Source organism: Lagopus muta, chromosome 20 (genome assembly GCF_023343835.1).
Source record: "Lagopus muta isolate bLagMut1 chromosome 20, bLagMut1 primary, whole genome shotgun sequence".
NCBI classification, from domain to species: Eukaryota; Metazoa; Chordata; class Aves; order Galliformes; family Phasianidae; genus Lagopus; species Lagopus muta.
This window is the reverse complement of record NC_064452.1, coordinates 636742-658108: the sequence shown is the minus strand read 5'-3', so window position 1 is coordinate 658108 and position 21367 is coordinate 636742. Positions and strand designations below refer to the sequence as shown.

The 21367-nt window shown below is 42.1% G+C and overlaps 1 protein-coding gene across 2 annotated transcripts in view; it reads left to right on the top strand.

Moving 5' to 3' along the window:
- NLK (nemo like kinase) overlaps nucleotides 1-21244 on the top strand; it is a 38700-nt gene extending 17456 nt beyond the window's left edge. The window contains exons 2-11 of one of the 2 annotated variants that reach the window (XM_048966730.1): nucleotides 1603-1732; nucleotides 3292-3347; nucleotides 11026-11132; nucleotides 11900-11985; nucleotides 12841-13050; nucleotides 13877-13978; nucleotides 16428-16514; nucleotides 17530-17728; nucleotides 18892-18985; nucleotides 19548-21244. In XM_048966730.1, coding sequence (XP_048822687.1) covers nucleotides 1603-1732; nucleotides 3292-3347; nucleotides 11026-11132; nucleotides 11900-11985; nucleotides 12841-13050; nucleotides 13877-13978; nucleotides 16428-16514; nucleotides 17530-17728; nucleotides 18892-18985; nucleotides 19548-19602 — 1126 coding nt within the window. In that variant the 3' untranslated portion in view covers nucleotides 19603-21244. Of the gene's footprint in view, nucleotides 1-1602; nucleotides 1733-3291; nucleotides 3348-11025; nucleotides 11133-11899; nucleotides 11986-12840; nucleotides 13051-13876; nucleotides 13979-16427; nucleotides 16515-17529; nucleotides 17729-18891; nucleotides 18992-19547 lie in introns of both variants that reach the window. The other variant, XM_048966731.1, reaches the window with a different exon arrangement.
- The last annotated feature ends 123 nt before the right edge of the window (nucleotides 21245-21367 follow it).

The window sequence follows — 21367 nt, the reverse complement described above, 5'->3', positions numbered from 1 at the left end:
ACTGTTTGTGCTGAGCCAAAGCAGCTGCTGCCCGAGTTAAGGGAGAACAAACTCAACACAGCGTGAAATTACTGCGCTGCCATTCACCTTCATTAGTTATATTGTTACCAGCTCTGAGCATGACTTGTCTTTGCATGAATAATAACCTGAAATGCTACATGGTGAGTTTTGCCTTAAGCCACGAACAAGATACAGTGTGGCTTTGAACCCAGGTGTGTTGTTCCTCCACCTGAGTCGCAGCTTGGGGTCGAGCGCTTCAGTGATGTTTGTGCTCAGAACAGGAGGAAGGCAGGCACGTTTCTGGGAGGGGATGTGGTTCAGAGGTGGCCGTTAAGCACAGCCCCCCTGAGCCGTGCTGCTGCGGAGCTGCGCTGCGGGATCCGAGTCCTCCGGCACCGAGTGGAGCCTTCGCTCGACCAGATCTGAGCCTGCGAACAAGTGGAAACTTGTTTTGGTGTTAATTCCTCTTCCGGCAGATCGGTTTTGTCCTGCCCACTGACAGGTTGGATTTCAGAAGCAACTTAGTTTCCTTCAGTGGAATAAACCTGCAGACAAATTGCTGATGGTTTTTACCCTCTGCTCCCTTGGGGTACAGCAGCACAGCCCCAGGACGCGGTCCCTGGTGATGTGGTGGGTTGATCCTTAAGGGCAGCATTCTTCTGCTGTGTTCATTTCTTACAGCTAATGGAAATGTGGCAGTGGATCTGCTCACTGGATCTCAGGCATTGGTTATTCTGCCTTAAATTGGAGCCGTTTCATCAGGAGATATGGCTGGCTGTTGATTCCTACATGCATTCCTACAGAAGAAAGTTATTTTGACCACCCCAATGAAAGTATGCCAACAAAAGCAAAGGCTTCCTCATGACTGGAGATCCAAAAACCCTGTTTCACAGGGAGGTTTGAGAAACCTCACCTTAAAAATGGTGATTGGGAATTGAGGTGCCAGAATCTCCTTGCTCTACTTTTGTGGTTCTCATTATAAAGTTCTATTTTCAGAATCTAATTACTTAAATTAAAATGCTTGCCATCTGCAAGGCACCTTAGAATTTCTGCACTACTATACCTGTATCACACACTTTGAGAGGAAGCCCGGTGTCATTCCCATTTTACATTTGTGGAAGCTTAGATGCTGTGTGCCTTTACTTCTGCAGATGCAAAACGATTCAGTGATGCAGTGATGGACCTGGGTTTGACACAGTGCTGCTGGCATTATTACACTGTCCTCTTTGGGAAAATCAAGTCTATGTAGCTGAAGAGGCATTTTATTTGTAGTGAAGTCTTGGGATGTGAAGATGTTTGTGGTCACATCTGCTCCTTAGCTGGGGTGTTGATCTCTGAGTGCACACCAGTGGCCAGCGGTGTGTGCATGGATGTGTGTGTGCTGAGCTCACCTGTGTGTGAACTGTAAGCAAAGAGTGATCCACAGATCATGCTCGTTTTATGCAGACTCTGGAGTGCAGTGTATGACATGCTTTGCTTCATACTTTTGTCCCCAATGTGTTTGCATTGTTTTGACTCAGCATTTAAGTTGAGAATGATAAGAACACTGAAGTAAAATGTGGACTAACGGTAGTGTGATGTTCTGCATCTTCTGTTCTGCAGGTCAGTCACAGATCCGCGAGATGGAAAGAGAGTTGCACTCAAAAAGATGCCCAACGTCTTCCAAAATCTGGTCTCTTGTAAAAGGGTCTTCCGGGAGTTGAAGATGTTGTGTTTTTTTAAGCATGACAATGTAAGTAATTTTAAAGTATTTCAAACTAACTTCAAAGTATTTCTTATAGCCTGATTATAAAATAATGCCAGCTCTATGTGAATAATTTCTTTTCCTTTTAAGTTATAGAATATTTAAGATGCTTTAAAAGCTCTGTAATTCCACATTTATCAGATTTCCTGGAAACTGAGGTATTAGTGTAGCAAGCACTGTAAAAAGTCAAATACTTGATTACCTGGAATCTAAATGCATTCGTACTTCCCCTTCCAAAATGGTTACAGATACGCTGAAGGGCACTGCCTGCCTAATCTTATTTTGGGCTTTAGGTGAATTTCAGTCAGCACAGAGTCTTGCCAGCTGGAGCTGCTTTTGCTTTCACACTGTTTCTTACTCCATCTTCGGCTCCCCTTTGTTGGATTCATTGCTCTCAGTTCTGCAGCAGAGCAGCTGTGCAAGCACTCCTGGGTCTGCTTTCAGTGAGATCAGCTGGGTGAAGTTAAATAACTTAAAAATGATTTGAATTGACCCATGTGGTTCTGTGTGCAGTGAATAAAAATGTACCTGCTGAAGCTTCCACAAATGCAGCTGTGGTGTGATAACCTCTCATTGGTGAGCAGCAGCAAGCATTGTGCTTCCTTCCAGTGCAACTGGATCATGAAGTTTGTATGTTTCAGAACTGAGTTTCAGTGCTTTTCCTTTTTTCTTAAATTTTTATTTTTATTTTTTAAATCTGGCATTATCGTGTTCCAAGAAACATTTTGTTTGTGGCTCAGCACTGAATTAAGGTAATTATCAGTGGGGATGCAAAAGAAAGGGACCGTGTGTGAGTTAGTGCCAGAGCACAGAGCGCCGTGCACTGCTGCTGCTCCCTGGGAGGAGAGCTCTGGGACACAGTATCTTTTGAACTGACGTCTTAAACTGCTTCCCACCAGGATCTTGTCTCTGGGGGGATTTTATTGAGGGCTGAAATGAAATGAAGTTATCTGTGTAAGCAGTCGCATGTCATTCTTGAAAGCCACTGAAGCTTCTCCCAAAAGATGTGCTTGGGGCAGGATCTAGAAGAATATGTGAGGATAGATGTAAATTCTGCTCTGCTGCTGTTCTGCCTTTTTGCTCTGCTCAGAAAACATGGGTAACTGTCTGCCCTTCTGATTCAGGGTGTAAACTGCTTTGCTTTTTGTAATTCCTATGTGGAAGCATTATATTATAGCACTGTTGAAGACAAATGGCTTAAAAATGTGCTTTCTTTTGCCATTGTGTTTTTCTTAGAATTGCTTATTTTGTTGTTACTTATTTTTGAGATCTATAAAATACTGTGATAGATAAATTTGTGCTCTCAAGCCAGTACTTGAGCAGGCGGATTTTTTTTCTTGAGAGAAAAAAAGAAAAGAGACCCCGAGGGGACAATACCTGACCTGGGGCTATTAAATGCACGTATCCAGTGAGATGGAATATCGGTCTGTCTGTAGAGGATAACATACAGCTAGGTTCCAAAAGAAAAGTGCAGTCTGACTGTCTTTGTGAAAGGGATTTGTTCAGTCTGGCTGGGGCAGGTCTTGATCTTGTGTGGTGTTTCCTAGGTACTCTCTGCCCTTGACATACTCCAGCCTCCGCACATTGACTATTTTGAAGAAATGTATCCTAAAAATAAAACAGAGCTGCTTAATTGAGGTAGGTGTAATTTTCGTTAGCTCAGAAGCTACAAGCAGTTGGTGGGATCTGTGTAATAGAACTACAAAAACCCCGAGCCTGTATCTGAACAGTTGGATGTGAAGAAGGGAAGCTGTACTTTCATGCAGCTGCTGTTGCTGTTAGTGCTGATGCTGAGCAGTGCCATGTGAAGCTAACAATGTGTAGGGCTGTAAGTGCAGGGCGCTGCGATACGGACCAGCACGTAGTGCTGCTACTGATGGTGAATCCTCCAAAGTGTTTCTTTGAAAACTCTACATAGCAATTATTGTCCTGTCAGTTATGAGTGCCTTCAGATGCTTCCTGGTGCCCTCGGAAAGCGCCAGTGACTGTCAGCTGCTTTGAAATCGTGACTTTTTGGGGATGCTGCAGCAGCCTGCCTGGGTGCTGGCTCTCTTTGTTCAGCTCCTATCTTGATCAAGGTGACAGAATTCAGAGTGCTGTGTTGGATGTGTCACTGATACAAAGGTACATGCTGTCTACAGGTAACCATATTAAAATCTACATTTCTTTCATTCATCATAACTTGACACAGGCGTGTCATTTTGTTTCCTTTTTCGGTCTTTGTTTGGGTGCTGTTTTGGCGTTGGGAATTTCTGCTTTGTGAAATACTGAAAAGTGAAGTGATTCATGCAGGGAGGGTTGTGCTCCTATGGAGCAGCTGCAGGAGGAGCTCTAGGGTTCAGAGCAGAGATTTGGGCACTTGGTCTGCTCGTGTCACTGGAAATTAATGCGGTGAGTTAACTACAGATTTGAAGATGTGCAGTACAGAACGTAGGAATTTCTGAGATTGGCTTGGAACAAAGAAAACCAGAGTAATTCTGATCTCTGCAGACTTTACCAGCTGCAGACCCAGAATTGTAGCGAGGTTTTTCTGCCTGGTTAAACCCATTGGCTGTTCTCTTCTGTAAGCTAATTTAAAAATTTGTCATGCTAAGATCAGTTTGGGGGAAGTTTTTAACTGGTAAAACATAACCATGATAAATAGCACTGAATGGATCATTTACTTCTATTCCCTCAAGAGTCTGGATTGTTCACAGTTTTATAAACTGTTCAGATATTTTTACACAGGTTATTAGTAAAATAATAATCTTTGTAGACTTTTACTAGTGAAAATAATGTCTAAGAGCTGGTAACCAAATGTCCTAACATGTTGGCATTTCTGCTACCAAATGAGCATTTTGGGGGCTGTGCCACACAGTAAGCTGGCAGACCTGTGTCTTTTCTATGGAAAATGCCACAAACGAATGCCGTTAAACTCTGTGCTGAACTGTTGAGGTGGAGCACTGGCACTTAACAAACTCAGGTATGTGTCATCTCATTGACTGCTGTTCTTTTTACAGCTTTGGTGGCGCTGTCTTTTGAGTTTATAATCCACAACCCTGTTGTGCACACAATAACTCCCTCCCAGATCCAAAACTGTTACCCAGATGCTGTCGTAAATCAGGCAGGCCATGAAGAACTGCCAGTTCTGAGCTGCTGTGGGGTACCGGCCAGTCGCCTTCCAGCTCAAAACATGTGTGCATTCAGGAGTGTGTGAAGTGTTTTTGAGGATTTAGGTTTATTGTCCAAAATTACAAGTTTCATATTGTCGTAACTGAGACCTGAGAACTTCTCTTCTGTTGGCAGGATGCATGCTAGAGTTACGTTTAAAGCAACTGCACAATCCTATGGGCGTCCATCACGTGTCTGCTTATCCTACAAGCAGCTTTGGTGTACTGGTGTCAGTCCCCAGTGGGACTGAGTGTGTCAGCTTGTGGTGATGGTCGGAATTGGGAGGGTTATTTTCTCAATTACTGATGGGTCTTTGTTGTTTGTTTTTGTATGACCCTCCTTAGAATAATGAAAAAAACAATAATGAAAACTGTCAATCTTTCTTTGATATAAACTGAGTTGCATGAACTGTGATTTGATCTATTTGTAGTACCTTGAAACCTCTGGTGAAGAAAAATCTTCAGGAAAATTACTTTGAACCCAGTGGTTGTAACTAAAGTACAACATGATTTATTGGCTGATAAAAGATTTGTTGGATGAAAATTTTGCCATTCTGTACTCAGGCTTTGTCACATGAGTGTTAGATAAAGCTCTTGCAGTTTTGCTTTAATATTTCCTTCATATGATCAACATCTGAGTCTTCACAAACTGGATTTTGGTCATTTGCAGTAGTTCAGTTCAGTTCTCTCCTTTTATAACAAGTCATGTGAGTTTTAGATCAGATCTAGGCTAAGGATTATTCCTTCTGTGTAATTGCACAACCAAGAATCTTTAAGTGGGATAAGCTGAGCTACTGCCAAGTTTCATATGGAAAACCAGCGATGTTTGTTTCCTTTGTGGTTGACCAATTTTAAGTCATTCTGAGCAGTGTTTTGTGGGGATGCACACCAGGCTGCTGTGTGGTTCTGTGCTGGGCTGACGGCATCCAAGTGCGTTGATGAAGTAGGAGAACAGTGACCACTGATGCTGTGACTGAAGCGCATTTCAGTGTGTTACCGTTTGGGGTAACTCGTGGTTGATCTGCCATGCAGCTCTTTTTGTTCTGCAGCCATCAGTAGTCAGATTTACGAAATCTTTAATCGACTGTAATACTGAAATCTGCAACTGGAAATGCACAGGTGTCTCCTCTTTAGCTGGGAAGTATCGTAAGTTGGTGCTGTAGTAACTTTTGGAACACTTTTTCCATTAAAGGGGATGTTAGAAGCAGTTGAGAAGACAATATTCTGTCAGTATTGTTTGTTGACCGGGAAAGATTTTAAGGCTGAAAGAAAAGGTGCGTAGCATCTCCTTCCCACCCATCTGTTCAGGGGGGCAGAGCTGTTTTCTGACCATCAGGGAGCAAAAGCTGCTCCTCAGGCAGCAGAAGGGGCGATGTGGCCCCAGCAGGCAGTGAGCCACGTGCTGCTGCAGCACATTCCTGTGGGCCAATGCTCCAACAAACTGAGCAGCACTTGGACTGAGAGGATCAGGATGTTCTGCAGAAGGCTGCGGCTGCCCTTTTGCGGCCGGTAGCAGTTTGTGTTCTGGGCAGAGCAGAATGCAAACTGAACAGTTTGGCAGACATCATATAGAGATAATGAAACAATGGTGGTGTTCTCAAAGTAGTAAAACTCTATCTGAAAAAGGCCCAGATGTCTGCTCGAATGAACTGTATGACAAAGAGTCACTGTAACACGAGGAGCTTTTGTGGGAGGGTTAAAATTTTACCTTGTTAGAACTTGATGCTGAGTGCCTTTATTGCAGCACTTGCAATATCTAGTTGGCTAATACTGTCTGCAAGTGAAAAGGTAGCTCCAGGAGCCAGCTCTGTCTGGGTGCAAATATATCCCCCAGCCCCATGTTTTGTTTTCAGTTAGCCAAGAGTTTGCCTGGGCCCCATGCAGACTGATACAGAAAGGGTTGAACTGATGCAAATCCATCTCTGCAGGGTGATGTTTGTTCAGAGTTCCTTCTTACAGCAAAAACTTACCTGGATGTGAGCTCTGCAAGCTGTACAGCATTCCCAGCTAACAGTGTGGAGTTGTTTAAAGAGTAGGCTGCTAGTTCAACACAAGCTGTCTGCTCCATGTAATTTTCATTTAATAAGAGAATGAGCTACTCATGGAACTCAACTTACTATATCTAAGTATACCAGTATTGCAGTGATAGTTTTTTTCCCTGGAATGCATCAATGTGAAATTATTTCTATTGAGAAGATTGCGTCCTCGTGGGAAAACACCAGGGAGGTTTTGAAGTTGAATATCATGTGTTGTTAGCAGTTTCCTCTCGAGTCAGTGCTGCTGGTGTGTGTCTGGCTGTCAGTGAAACAGTGAAAACAGACTGGTGTGTTTTTCCCTTCTCTCCTTCTGATTTTGAACCTTTTGTGAGTACTCAATTATCTTAATTTCTAATTTAAAGTTTACAGCCTGATTTTTGTAGAAGCTGAAAGGACGCTATGTAAGAAAGTCCTACACTGTTAACTTTGAGGAGGAGCTGTGCTGTGCGTTGATATTTGGCATTGCATCTTTTCAACCCCTTTAAAATCTATTTGTAGAGTAAATTATCCATATTAATTTGTCCTCTATCCACAGATCTGATTAATCTGCACAGCCCTATCTGCTGATTAATTCATGCAGGCCTTTGCACTGTTTTGCTCTTTTCCTACTCATGGAAATATTTGCTAATTTTACCACATGTGCCCATAAGCACTGTGACGTTTCAGAATTGTGATCTGCAAGAAGTATTCAGTAGCACAAACATCTGACAAACGTATTTCCATCTGAGTATTAAATTCAGGTAACCTTGTGACCAAGCAGTTAGATAACTAAGGGAATTTTGGAACTGATGCTGAAGTGTACTGTTTATTTCTTTACCCTGCAGGCTGTGTGCTGCCATACCCTGGGGAATGGTTCGCCATCCCACTGTGTAGGAAAGAGATTTCAGGAGCAGTTTTTGCTGACACCAGAGAGAGCCTGCATGTCCTCGTCTGGCTGATGGCAGTGTACAGCCAGGAAGAAGTGTCACAGCAAACCCATAGGCGTCGTGCAGGAGTGAAGTGCCTGATTTAGTTTGTCTTTCCCTGAACAGAGCTTCCAGAGGATTCAAGCTTTGTTTCAGAAATAGTAGATGCAAGTATTTAGATGTGAAACGAAAGCAATTTTATTGTATGATACTGGGTGCTACTAAACTGCAGGCAACCGAGAGCAATGCCACTCACATGATTGAGACGGGGCTTTTGGGGGCCTTTACTGGGACCAGCACTACTTACTGAGTGGGTCAGTGATATGGGGGGTGGGACTGGGTGTACAAGGAGCCCTCACAGTGGCATGCTGTGGCTGGCTGTGCCTGCAGAGCAGCGGGGTGCACTGCCCTGCAACACACCTCCTGCCCTGCATCCTGCTGGCCCACAGCTCAGCCACAAAGCACTGCTTCTTCCTGGAGAAAAGTATCTGTGGCGCTGTTTCGAGGTGTGCAGAGCTGTAGTGAGGCAGGTTCTGAGTCACGGTGAGAATCTTGCATCACAATACTTTGTTCTTTTCTAAAATTTGCTTGTAAAATGTACCAACTCAGCAAGTCTCCCCGTCAGAGCAAGTGAAGCTTTTCTGTGCCGCGCATTTCCCTTGGTAATTAGTCTGAAGCAAATTGGTACATTTGTAGTTCTAATTTTATACACTACTTAACTAATTACTTCTGTCAGTAGCAATTTTTATCTGGTGGTGGTGCTCAGCTCAGTGCTGCAGCTCCAGTGCCCGCCTCTCCGCCAGCGCACGGCGTGGGCCGGCTCCAAGGAGGAGCTCTGGCACTCGCTGGGTCACTGACCGCAATCCCACAGGTTTCGTGGTTGGTTTTGTTTAACATCTCTTGCTGCTGGGCAGGGGGACGTCGCCGACCCACTTGGGCACCAGCTGTTAGCAGAAGGCAGGAACATCAGCCGGTGCTGCTTTTGCTCATGTTTAGAGACCCTCATTAAATTATCTAGAGACAATAATCAGATAGCTGCCGTTCAACTTAATGGCACCTCTGAGCCCCGTCAAGAGAGCTTTATTTAATGTGCCGCAGACCTGGAGTGGTGCAGGTGCCATTTCAGGCCCTCATTTAATTTAAGCTGCTTTAGTTGGCATGGCAACTAGTTGAGACATCTGGGAGACATTATGCTTGGGATTGAGATTTAGGAGGATTTGTGGTGTAGCAAAACAGAAATCTTATCATCATAAAGTGCAGAGTAATGCTTTCAGATTTTTAAAATATTTTACATTAAAAATGAAATGCAAAGATGTATTGCAGCCATAAGGAGAAAAAAAAAAAAAGTAAAAAGGCTGGTATAAATATTTAAGAGGGCCTTTGCAAAAGGAGAAGAAAAATTAGAGGACAAGAAATTATGGAGCTAGAGGGTTGGGCTTTTTCTTTGTGAAGAATTGTTATTATATTTTTAATGAAAGCAATCGAATTTGGGGTGGTTTTGGTCAAAGTTGGCAACAGTTATTTCCTAAAATGATTTTTTTAATGGTGATGATGGCAGATGAACAATTTTACTGATTTTTTTTTTTTTGTTAAGATCAGATAGGATTTGCAGAGCAACAGATGGGGGAACATCCATTAGGTGGAGATGAGAGAACATTTATGTTTTTTTGAGATTGTTGTGAGTGCAGCTCAACCTGTGCTGATAAATTGCTAACAGCAGTAAGAACAGGTAGGTCTGTACTGGAGCTGACTTGCTTACAGAGGTACCCAGAGGTGGACGTGCGGCCTCAAGCCGGCTGTGCTGATGTATTTCAGACTCGCTCTGTAACAGAGCACTGCCCAGCTGGTGGGGAAATGGTGAGAGCAGATCAGAGCCCTCTGGGCTGACCTAGTTAGCTCCCAGGGGGAAGGTCAGGTCCTCACACAGAGCCCTGCTGTGCTGGGAAGTGCCCAGAGCTCATGCAGAGTAATGCACTCCTGGGAGATGGGCTCAGCACTTCGTTTCTGCCTCTTGCAGCACCCAGTGCAGCAGTCTATGTGAGATGTTCCGTGTGCTGCTGAGAAGCAGAAATTCAGTCGACGTGTGATGGCAAAATTTTAGCTTCTTCAGCCAAGAATGAACTGATATGGGAGTTTTTCCTTTTTTTGTTGTTGTTTCAAATATGACTGCTGAAGAAAAGTTTTTAAAGCAGTAATATTTCTTAGTTGTTACAGCTGAAGTAAGACTTGTCGGTATTGCAGGTTCAATCTCACCTCATACACGGGATGTTTAGTTTTGCTTTAAGCTTCAGCATGTGTTTTATTACTGTAATATGTTCAGGAAACCGATGCTGCTGCTGGATGTGTGGGTTCAGGCATGCTGCTGCTGTCCTCTGCGTTCTTCCATTTTCTGAAACTTTATTTTCAGCACTTGCAGTGCTTTCTGAATAAGCCTAATGCTTTTCTTGTGACGCCTTACCTCAGGGTAACTGGAGCATTTTGGATCTCTTTGTATCTCCAGATGCTCCCATGTGTTCTGTTGTCAGTGACGTGGCTGTTTGTGTTCTGTGCATCCACGAATACTCACCACCAGGGTCTGTTTGCTCTGTTTTTCACCTTCCCTTCAGGTAGCAGATGGTTTTGTTCCTTTAGTTTCTCTTCTCATGCTGTAACTCAGAAGAGGTTTTGTAGCTTGGATCTGTACGTGTGCTGCTTGACCAGGTACAGCAGCAGAGATGGGGGAGGTTTGGGGAAGTGTGCGTGCTTGGGAAGTCTGCGTTGCTGGGCACGTAGCAACCTGAGACACTTCTGATGACAGATGGTCGCAGATTTGCACTTGTGTTGATGTATATCCCCTCTGACAGCATGACTCTGGTACTTGTATATTTGGGGCTTACAGATTGTAAGGAATAATTCAAAGATTTCAGTGTCTCATTAATTATATTGAGAATTTTAGTTTCTTTGAGTCCTAACTCAATTTGGAACAATGGAGTAACAACTGCCTTAACACAAGTGGCATTTTGCTGAGCAATCCTCTCTCCCAACTCATTTTTTGCTGTCACTGCTGTGTGGGGACTTGACCTCTGTCCTGTGAGGAAGCTGTGTTCTGTTACTATTGAGCTGTGATCTATAAGAGCTCCAGCTCCCAGCAGTTAATGTTTCAGACACCACGTGCTGCACTCTGTGCTTTTGCCTTAACTGGTGAACTGCAGATATGTTGTCACTGAACTGATGCAGAGCGACCTCCATAAGATTATCGTCTCTCCTCAGCCACTCAGCTCGGATCACGTCAAAGTTTTTCTTTACCAGATTTTAAGAGGTAATTTTCTTTTTTCTTGTAAAATTAATGAAAGCTTTGTACGGCTGTAATTTTTCTTTCACTGTTTCTTAATAGTATCAAGGCATCCTTGTCTTGAGTAAATTTCCTGTGGGAACCTGGTCTTTTTATTTCACAGTATGAATGAATAGCAAGAATTTAATAACTTATAAGCATATGCAGCCTTGCTGCCTTCTGTTACATATGTGGGTAAAGATGACAAAACACACTTGGCTGCGAGAGATTTCTCAGTGGCCTTTGAGAGGTTGAATTTGGGGGGAGATGTTGGTGTTCCAGAGCTCCTCTACTATGAACCTGGGCACAGAATGGCTGACACAGCTGTGCAGAACTCTAATTTAAATTGATGGTGGGTTTTAGCTAAAGCAAATCGCTGTGATGGTGATTTTAGGTATGATCGTTTGGGGTTTTTAATCTATTTGGAAAGTTCAGTCTAAGAAATTAGATTATTTTGATCAGTGTTAGTCCATTTGCTTTTCCATTGGTTTTACTGGGATAGTTTCACTGCAGTAAACTGTCAGCTCTTTCTGGTAGTAAATTAATAGCAAATCTGTAAAAAGTAGAGCAAAGGAATCTAAATGATATTCAGAACTGGGCTATGGGTTGTGCCAATCGGTAGGGCTGTGTGGAGGCAACTCTGTGTGCTGTCTGCTGACTGCATTGCAGGACTGCCCTGCAGAGTGCTGGCAGCCTTGAACTGCTATTTAAAAGGAGAGAAGAGACACTTACTTTAATTTTGTTTAATATTTCAGGTCTGAAATATCTACATTCTGCTGGCATTTTGCATCGAGACATTAAACCAGGGAACCTACTTGTGAACAGCAACTGTGTTCTTAAGGTGCTCCTTAAATTTATTGAGAATGTCCATCTGTATGTGCTGTTCCTCATAAATCAGATGTGTTTTGCTGTGAAAGCATTTAATATTCACACCTTTCCTGTAAAGTCATTTTAAAGGGGGGAAAAGAGGTCACAAAGATACTTTAACAATTATAAATGAAATAAAGGTGTTCCGTGCTGGGGCGTCGTCCCACCTGTGCCCACCTTGGACGCCCCTGGCTCTCCTTGACTCGTGGCCCTGCGTGCCCTGGGCTGCCCTGCAGTGCTGCTGTGCTGGCAGCCAGGGTTCAGGCACACTGTGCTCAGGGGGGCTTCTTAGGCCTGTGGAATTTCGGAGGCGTGCTGTATAGCAATGCTGAATGCCAAGACAGCTTTCTTTGCACTGATTTGCTGTGCATCCAATTGTGAAAAAATCAGTCTGTTTTTTTAACCCTTCTGGTTAGGAAACTTCTAAAAATCCTTAAAACCAAAGTGAGAGAAGGCTGAGTCTGTAATATTGTGAGGCATCCCACGGACAAATGAAATCTGTCTTGGGATTTTTGGTATTTATTGGAGCCAGGGGTTTTCAATAAGTATTACTTTTAGTGTTTTTTTTGTGCTTTTAGACTGAATATTGCAATGCCAACTAAAAATATACTGTGATTTCAAATAAAATGGTGGAAAGCTTAGATGGATATGGAACAAAGTAACATAATTTCTACCTATTCCCCCATCTCTTGGCTTGTGCAGTTGTGGATTGTCTGATTTATTTAAATGCTGGCTTGGAATTACATGCTCCGGTACCACCAGGTTACCTATTTGAAGTGCATTAAGTGTTTTGGTTATTTTAATTTTTTTATTTACCTTCTCAATTTAGATTTGTGATTTTGGATTGGCCAGGGTGGAAGAATTAGATGAATCTCGTCACATGACTCAGGAAGTTGTCACTCAGTATTATCGAGCTCCAGAAATCCTGATGGGCAGCCGCCACTACAGCAATGCTATTGACATCTGGTCTGTAGGCTGCATCTTTGCAGAGCTGCTCGGGCGAAGAATATTGTTTCAGGCACAGAGTCCCATTCAGCAGGTATAATTAAATTTCCCTCTAAAATAATGTGATGGAGTTAGTTATACCGGGGCATTTTGAATCTCAAACCTGCTTTTGTTTTGCTTTGTTTACGCGTGGGCAGAAAACCAAACTGTTTCTAACATTGAAGGGATGGCTTCCAGATGCTGCTAAAAGTAGTAGTAACTGCCATTACTTTTGAAATTTGTGTTTTTTTTGTATTCCCCTTTAATCTGCTGCAGTGCTGACACACACTGTGGCATTTTAAAGTGATGTAACTGGGATCAATCTTCTTCTGACTATGAATAAGAAAGTAACGTTTCCATCGGTGTGTAACTGGAGTTGCAGTATTGCATTTGAGCTGTGAAGCCGATGGACCTGGCGGTGCCTCACAGAGCAGTGCTTCTGCCTGGGAGTGGAGCTGAGATGGAGACAAGCCACCAAATGTAGCGACACGTTGGCTGTGCAGACAGTAATCAGATTTCTCGATTTGATGCCAACAGTTGATGAGGGATTTTCATGCGTGCAGGGCCTGTGTGATGATGGGTTCATTCTCAGAGGGGAGCTGGGCAAATGCTTGTTAGCGTGAGCGGAGGGTGGTCATGAGGGAACCCGGGGAGCCGGGGCGCTGAGCTCACTGCTGGCAGGATTCATTTGTTTTTTAACTTCGACTCCTATGGGATGTTCTTGTTTTCATTCATGGCAGGAGCATGTGCACTCACTGCTGCAGAAATACGGTGAAACGTTGGTTCATACGTTAATTTACTTTAGCTTCAGAATCTGCTATCCTAGTTAAATATATCGATATAGGCCTGAAATCCCAAGTGCTTATGTTCTGTGCCTGCAGCTGGATCTGATCACAGACCTGCTGGGAACGCCCTCACTGGAAGCAATGAGGACAGCGTGCGAAGGCGCCAAGGCTCACATACTCAGGGGTCCTCACAAACAGGTACCAGTGCTCCACTTGCCTTCATGGCACAGCATTTTCTCTGTGCAGATGCTTCTGTTGTCTCGTTCCTCTGTTTTACATCTCAGTTGAATTCTAGCTCTCGGGTCAGGGCACGTGTGTTCACAAATACTTTGACATCTCAGTTCACAAGCAGAGACAACTCTGAAATTAGATAAGTTCACAGAAGGAGGTGGCTATGGTTAATTGTGCAGTTATTCGAACTTCTGTGCTGACAAGATTTTTTCTCACTTGTCAAATGTATTTCTGACTTATTTATATTGTTTGAATTGCTGATACAGGTGAACATTGCTCCTATTTTTGAGATGGTGTTTTGATAGCTATTCTGAATGAAGTCGTTAATTTAAGCAATAATGTTGAAAAGAGACAAATTGAAATTAGCAGCATAGTTCAGAAAGCCCCAGAGGAACTCCTTTACAGACAGGATTGAGAGTGTTGGAAGAGGAAATTGCCCATTATCAAGATCAGAAAACAGAACAGTCAAGCAGATCCTCAGCAAAGGCATCTGTGCAATGACCTGAGCTGGTTGTGAAATGTTTCAGATGACGCAGAAAACTGAGGTGCAGTGTTCAACATAACTGGTGAAAAAGTTAATAAAAAAACAAACCAGGGAAAGGAGATGAGATGATATCATGATGCCAATGGACAACAAAAATAGCAAATGAAAGATACAGATATAAAGAAATGCTTAGGCAGGAATCCTTAGCACAGTGGTAAAGCAGTATGCCCACCCAGTGTAGCCAATTTTATGATTGTCGGGTAGTAAAAATGAGCAGGATGACTAACCAGTACGTGTTAATACTTCAGGTCATTCCAATAGAGTTTACATATTTATTTTCTCCATATAGAAGCAATTTCTCAAATGTCAACTCACCACAATAGTAGTTACCATAGAAATGAGCACTGAGTCTATATTCTGCTATATTATTAGGGTGGGAGTTCTACCTTCTGGGCAGCCTTGATTCCCAACGTTGTGGTGGCATGTGCTCTGTTTTATGACTTTCTTATTCTTTTTATGTTAATAATAGGAGGATTTCCTTAAGACTTTCTCTCCCAGTTCTCAAACAAATTAAGTCTAATTGTATTTGTTATCACACACTGAGATGTATATTTTCAGCCTGTAGTCTTGCACTCCCAAGATTTGAGTTGTTAACAAAAATAATAATTGTTTTGTAGTGCCCAGAGCTGGGAGAAATAGATCCACTGCACTTTGTTACAGATGTGTAATGTGGTGCCGATCTGCATCCAGAAGCTTTATGAAATATGTTGGTTTTAAATCCTGATGGTTTGATAATCGCCTGGCATTCCCGCAGTGCAGAGCTTGTGCTCTTGGTAGGGCTAAGCAAGAACTGTAGTATTTATTTGTTAGACCTATTCTGTTTGTTAAGCGTGGATGCTTTATTAAGAACTGAAAAGGGAACAGAAGTGTCTGCTGATGATTTTTTTTTTTTCTAATCCCAGTGCTGAGGTGGTTCTCTACAAACCACTGAAACTGTCCTCTTATCCACTGAATTATGGGAATGCCAAAAAGCAAGCGAGGTGAAATGCTATGAAGTGTTTCTGACATGGATAGAATGGTGCATTAGCCATAGGAACTAGACTGTAAGCTGTAGTCTGTGCCTTCTGTTAGTTCTGAGCAGCACTGCTTCATGAAGTGTTTATGGGGAAAATACAAATGCATCCCCTAAAAAATAAACATGTAATAACTAAGAGAAGGTCGTTTTATAGAAAATGAAAGTTGCAGAACCTGCCAGGGGCTTCAGAACTGCCGGGCACAACAGGGACTCGTGCAGGGAAATCTGGGGCCTGAGAGTACTGGGTTCTGTCACTGCTCTGCCACGTGCCTTGGAAGTGAGATGGAAGTGACAGCAGCTTTCCTGTAAATGCCTGCATTGTACTGGTTAGGGGGTAGCACTGTGTATAGATGACTTGTGGTCCAGCCTTGATTTTATGACTATAATTAAAGCAGAACTAGTTGTTTTTTTTCTTTTTAATGATCTTAGGAAATGGTGTAAATCTTCTTCAGCATCAGTTATATCCATAGTTTGCCAAGAATTAAAAATTGTTGGTTTTCCAGCTGGGGAATAATTGCAGACGTTGGCAGCCCTTAGAATTAATTTGAGTGAGAAGAAAGACCTCGTACTGCACCGGGTTGTACTGCAGTCAGAGCAGAGGCCATTCACCATCAGATAGCGGGTTGGGAATACCTGTGCCCCGGGGATTATGTCTCAACCAAGGAAAAAAGGATCAGTTAGTTTTCTGTTACAGTTGCTGAGTTAGTGATTGCAGTCTTGTTGGGAAGCACGAAGCAGTGCGTGTCCTCAGCAAGAAGTCTGTCCTCGGTAACTGGAAGGCAGTGCGGGCTGTAGCGGGATTTTCTGGCTGATTGATCTGACAGGAAACTGTGCTTTTCTTCCCTGTTCCCTTGCAGCCATCCCTTCCTGTCCTGTATACACTTTCCAGTCAAGCTACTCATGAAGCAGTTCATCTCCTTTGCAGAATGTTGGTCTTTGATCCAGTAAGTATGATTTCGAATATAGCTAATACCTCTTATTTAAGAATATTGTGAGTAAAGAACTGCTTGAACCAATTTTCTAGATTGCATATCAGAACTTTTGGTCATAAGAGACATAAAAGTGTCACCTTACACTTGGCCAATTAATTTCCTGCTGGAACAAGGATTTCACTATTAAAATCTGCTGGCCTTTTGCAGAAAGCTGTGGTAGAGTCAGGGGGATGAGGGTGTTTGTGAATCATGCTGTCTTTTCCTAAGCTAGGTGTAGGTAGCAGAACATCAGATACTTTGATGCAGTTCTAATTAAAGATGTGTGGGTGCTTGTGGTCTTGCAAGGCACAAAAAATTCCTTCTGCATACACAGATAATATGTGTATCTGGTAATGGTCTTTTTGATGGGATGACTTGATGGGACACTTGGATTAGGCATTAAAAGTCACATTAATGTGAAAATAGGCTATAATTAAATCCTTACTGTGAGCACCTTCTGCCCTGTTCTTCCTTCACCTCTTGCTTTCTGAATCTTGGCGTGTAAGATATTGCTAAGAACTCTGGAAGCATGTGCCAAATTATTCCATCCTCAAGTAATGCTGCAATTTGTGTTTTACTTTAAATACATACTTAGGGATGCATGAAATCATTTTGCAGAACGTGGATTTACGAAGTACTGTATTTGCTCAATTTAAATTCCTAGTGTTTACTTTGATTTATTGAGAAGGTCATCGCTTGAAGCTTATTGAGAAAAAGTAACTTTTGAAAAACAAATTTGTAAAAGTCACATCAGCAGTATTTCTGTCATTGGCCACAGTACAGAAGGGTCAGTGTCATCTTAGTAGTGGTTTCTCTTTAAGTGAAATGTTCCCCCTAGTGGCAGCGTGTTTGCAAAGCCAAAACATGTAACAGGATTGGGGGTTTTATGGAACAGTTGGTTGAAATTGATGAATAGGTATTGCTAAGGCTGCTGCAGTAACTGAAAATATCCTGACTCTTTATTTTTTCTTTAAATGCAATGTTTCAGTCCAAAAGAATATCTGCTAAGGATGCCTTAGCTCACCCATACCTTGACGAAGGGCGGTTGCGATACCACACCTGTATGTGTAAATGCTGTTTTTCCACATCCACTGGAAGAGTTTATACCAGTGATTTTGAACCCATCACTAATCCCAAATTTGATGACACTTTTGAAAAGAACCTCAGTTCTGTTCGGCAGGTTAAAGGTGAGTCATAATCAGCCTTTGTGTATGCTTGTATCTTCCTGCTGCATCCTTTAGCAATGCACAGCTAGGACTCGTGGCCCTACTTTGTTTTCTTTTCCTTTAAGGTAATGTTCCAGGGTAAATACTGCAAATGCTTCCTTTTCACTAAAAGAGTAAAAATGTTTCTGGTGGTTCTGAGGCACTGCAGTGTCACAAATGCTAGCTGATGTGTGCAGGTGTTACTTTGACCCAAGCAGCTGCCTGCAGTGAAGTTGTTCCCTTTGCTGTTTGCTCTTTTTGAAGGCTGTACCAGAGCAAAAATGGAAATTGCCGCCATTTTATTTCCAGGTGCGAGATGCTCTCTTGATGGCGGTGCTGCAGAAGGGTCAGCACCATCAACAAGGGGCAGAAGCTGAGTGGTCTCAGTTCAGCTGCATTTCCTCTTAGCTGTGGCATGTGCTTACTCTGAAGCAGCCGTGCCTTACTCTGTGCAGCTTACGCAGCTTACTCTGTGCAGCAGCTGCTGCCATCTGTGCTGCTCTGGCAGCAATGCAGGGCTGTGCTCAGGGTCTCCGTGTGCTGTTGTGAGGCAAACCAATCTCTGCCTGGGACAGGGAGGTGAAGGTGGTTGCCAGGGGCAGCTTTGTGGCAGTGGAGATCTGAAGTCTGATTCCGTGATGACAAACAAGGCATAAGAAATGTTATTTCTCTGGAAATCAGATCCAGTCAGGAAAGCATTCATTTTATGAGCAATACGGTAGGAGAGATATTAGTGGGGATTTTGTTTCTATTTGGTGGCAGCTCAAATAAGATACGAAGAGGACAGCGAGAAGAAATGCATTACCTCCACAGTTTTTAAGAAGCGATTCAATCGCTCGGGGAAAAGACACCATTTTGCTGTGATAATGTGCCTTGTTTTGGACATATCCTGAACTTGGAGTTCTGAAATTCACACTGATAGTTCCTAAGAGTTCACACAAAAAAATTATCTCTATCCCGTTATTCTTTCCATTCCCTTTCTCTTTGTCCATCACTTTTCAGTGCTGCATGTAGCTCTGCTGTCTTCTCTGTCATCTGTTGTTGTAAATGCTGTTTGTAAAGCTTGCTGACAGCAGCACAGGTACCACTGCAGCACAGACGTTAATCTCATGGTGTGGTGTGTCTTATTTTTCTCTTACGTACAGAAATAATTCACCAGTTCATTTTGGAACAGCAGAAAGGAAACAGAGTACCTCTCTGCATCAACCCTCAGTCTGCTGCTTTTAAGAGCTTTATTAGGTAACTGTATGTAATCACATCTGATATTAATTCACATTTATTAGTAGTACAGAATTCACACATCCACAGTGGTTTTGTTTTGAATTTCTGAGGAGTCCATAGATAACTTCTGAAAAAAATCCCTTAAGTGTATGTGTAGTTACATTACAAAATCATGTTATAGAGACTTACATTTCATGCATACTTATAATACAAATACTTAAAATTTAAGTAAAATGTGTAGAAGTTTCAAGTAATATCTTTGTAAAAATAATTATTGAAATTAGACTTGAAAGATCAGTGGGTTAAATTCTGACTGCAAAAATGCACTGCAAAATGACGACGAGTGACAGTTGTAGGTAAAGAACCATTAAGGAAATGCACAGATAAATGTGGTTCAGTACTTGGCACTGGTGTTGTTAACTGCTGGGCTTGAGGCTGCTTTGTTTTCTTGCACTTTAGAGGGGACGGGATGCTGAAATGTTTGCACACCTGAAACATTTGCTTTCTGGTCAAGCATTAACTTTGTTGTCCATTAGGTTTTGCAAATGAACACTGATTTTCTGTGTCACTTCCATTCTAGTTCCACAGTTGCTCAACCCTCTGAGATGCCACCATCTCCACTGGTTTGGGAGTGAAGTGGAAGATAATGTACTACTGAAGATGTAATGTAGCTTTCCACTGGAGTCTGGGATTTGCAATTCTGGAGGTTAATCATGCTTGTACTGTAATTTTACTAATGAAGTTTTAAATTAACAACCACTACTTGTACAATATGAATAATATTTAGAAATGTACTAGACTTTTAATCTTGTAAAGTGGTTGTGCTTTTAGAAGAAAATATTTTACCCAGAGTTGCACGTGTTTTATGAATTATAGTGCAGCTGTGATGGCTCAGCTCGGAACAAACAGAATCGAACCAAATTTGGGGAGGATTTTTTTTTAATGAAGTGAGATTGTACGCAAAGACAGACATACATTTTGATATTGAGCCATTCCTGAAGATTTGGGGTTTTCTAAAAGTAAGGAATACAGAAAACTTGACTGCGACCAATGATGAAGTCACGTTGGGTGGCTGTGACCACAGGAGGTGGCACCGCACCCGATGATCCAACCCTATAAATAGCTTCTCACTAGAGCTGTGATGGTGATGTGTGCTGTTCTAAAATCAGATGTTGTGAGTAGAGAGAATGAGTTTGTGACTAGGAGAGACTAAACTTCTGTTTCCTTACCCAGTATAAATATATATATATATTTAATCTATTTTTATTAGAAGTTTTTTCTGCTCTTTCTTACATAAAACCCCCCAGCATGCATCTTCTATGTGTGTAAATACTTCCATTTATGGGCTAATTTCAGAGATCCCTGACATCATTGCTGTATAGAGAGAAACTAGCTTGCACATTTTAGGTCTGTGAAATTTTGTGAGAACTTTTTCCTGCACTGGACAGTTGAGAGAGAGAAGAAAAAAAAAAAAAAAGAAAAGGAAAAAAAAGCACATAGGGAGTTATGTTAATTGTGTTCGTGTCTTTAGGCAAAGCTGTGGAAGTCTTGAGATGTCACAGTAGTAAATAACTTTTATTACTTTTTGGCAAATTCTTTTTCTGTTGGAACACTGAATTCTGTGCATATGTATATATGAACACAAATTGAAGGCCTCTACCTCCTGGAGTATACAACTTGGTTTGTTTACCTCCACATGATTTTTTTTTTTTAAGTTCAGTGTGGAGACTTGAAACTTGAATGTCCCTTCCAACTTTTGTATTTAAAACAAGACTAGAAAATTGAAGACTGTTTTTCACCTGTACAAAGAAATATTAAAGGGTGGTCTTAAAATTTGAGCATTGGTCTGGAGAAAAACCGTGGTGTTTGTTATGGACAATTAACTGTTAAAGTTATTGTAAGTTATCTGTATTTAGCAGAGTATTTTCAACAAGGGTGATCTGAGCTGAAATTGGAAACTATCAGTAAGTTATGTTCGGAAGTTTTAACTTCAATGAAGTAATTATTTGCTGTGAAAAAGAGACAAACGTTGAATTACTGAACAAAGATGGTGCAATATCTTTGTTTTTTGTGAGGCTCCTGAGAATAGAACCAACTGAAGCATTTCAATTCACTTGAATGAGAAACGTGTGTAATTAGGAGAGCCCGAGAAGACACTGGTATGAAAGGTAAAATCTCAGAGGTTGGTCAGTTATGTGGCACACTTGCTGGTCACTTTGTAAAATGTAGATTTGAAGTACAGTGGTGAAAACATTAAATGTGACATTTGAAAAAGAAGCGCGTTATCTTTATTTCCTGTCTCATCTCCTACTTTTATTTAAGATCCAGCTGTTACGATCGCGATTAACGCTGTCTGAAACGATGCAAGTAAAGCCTTTGTAACACCTCGCCTCGGCCACC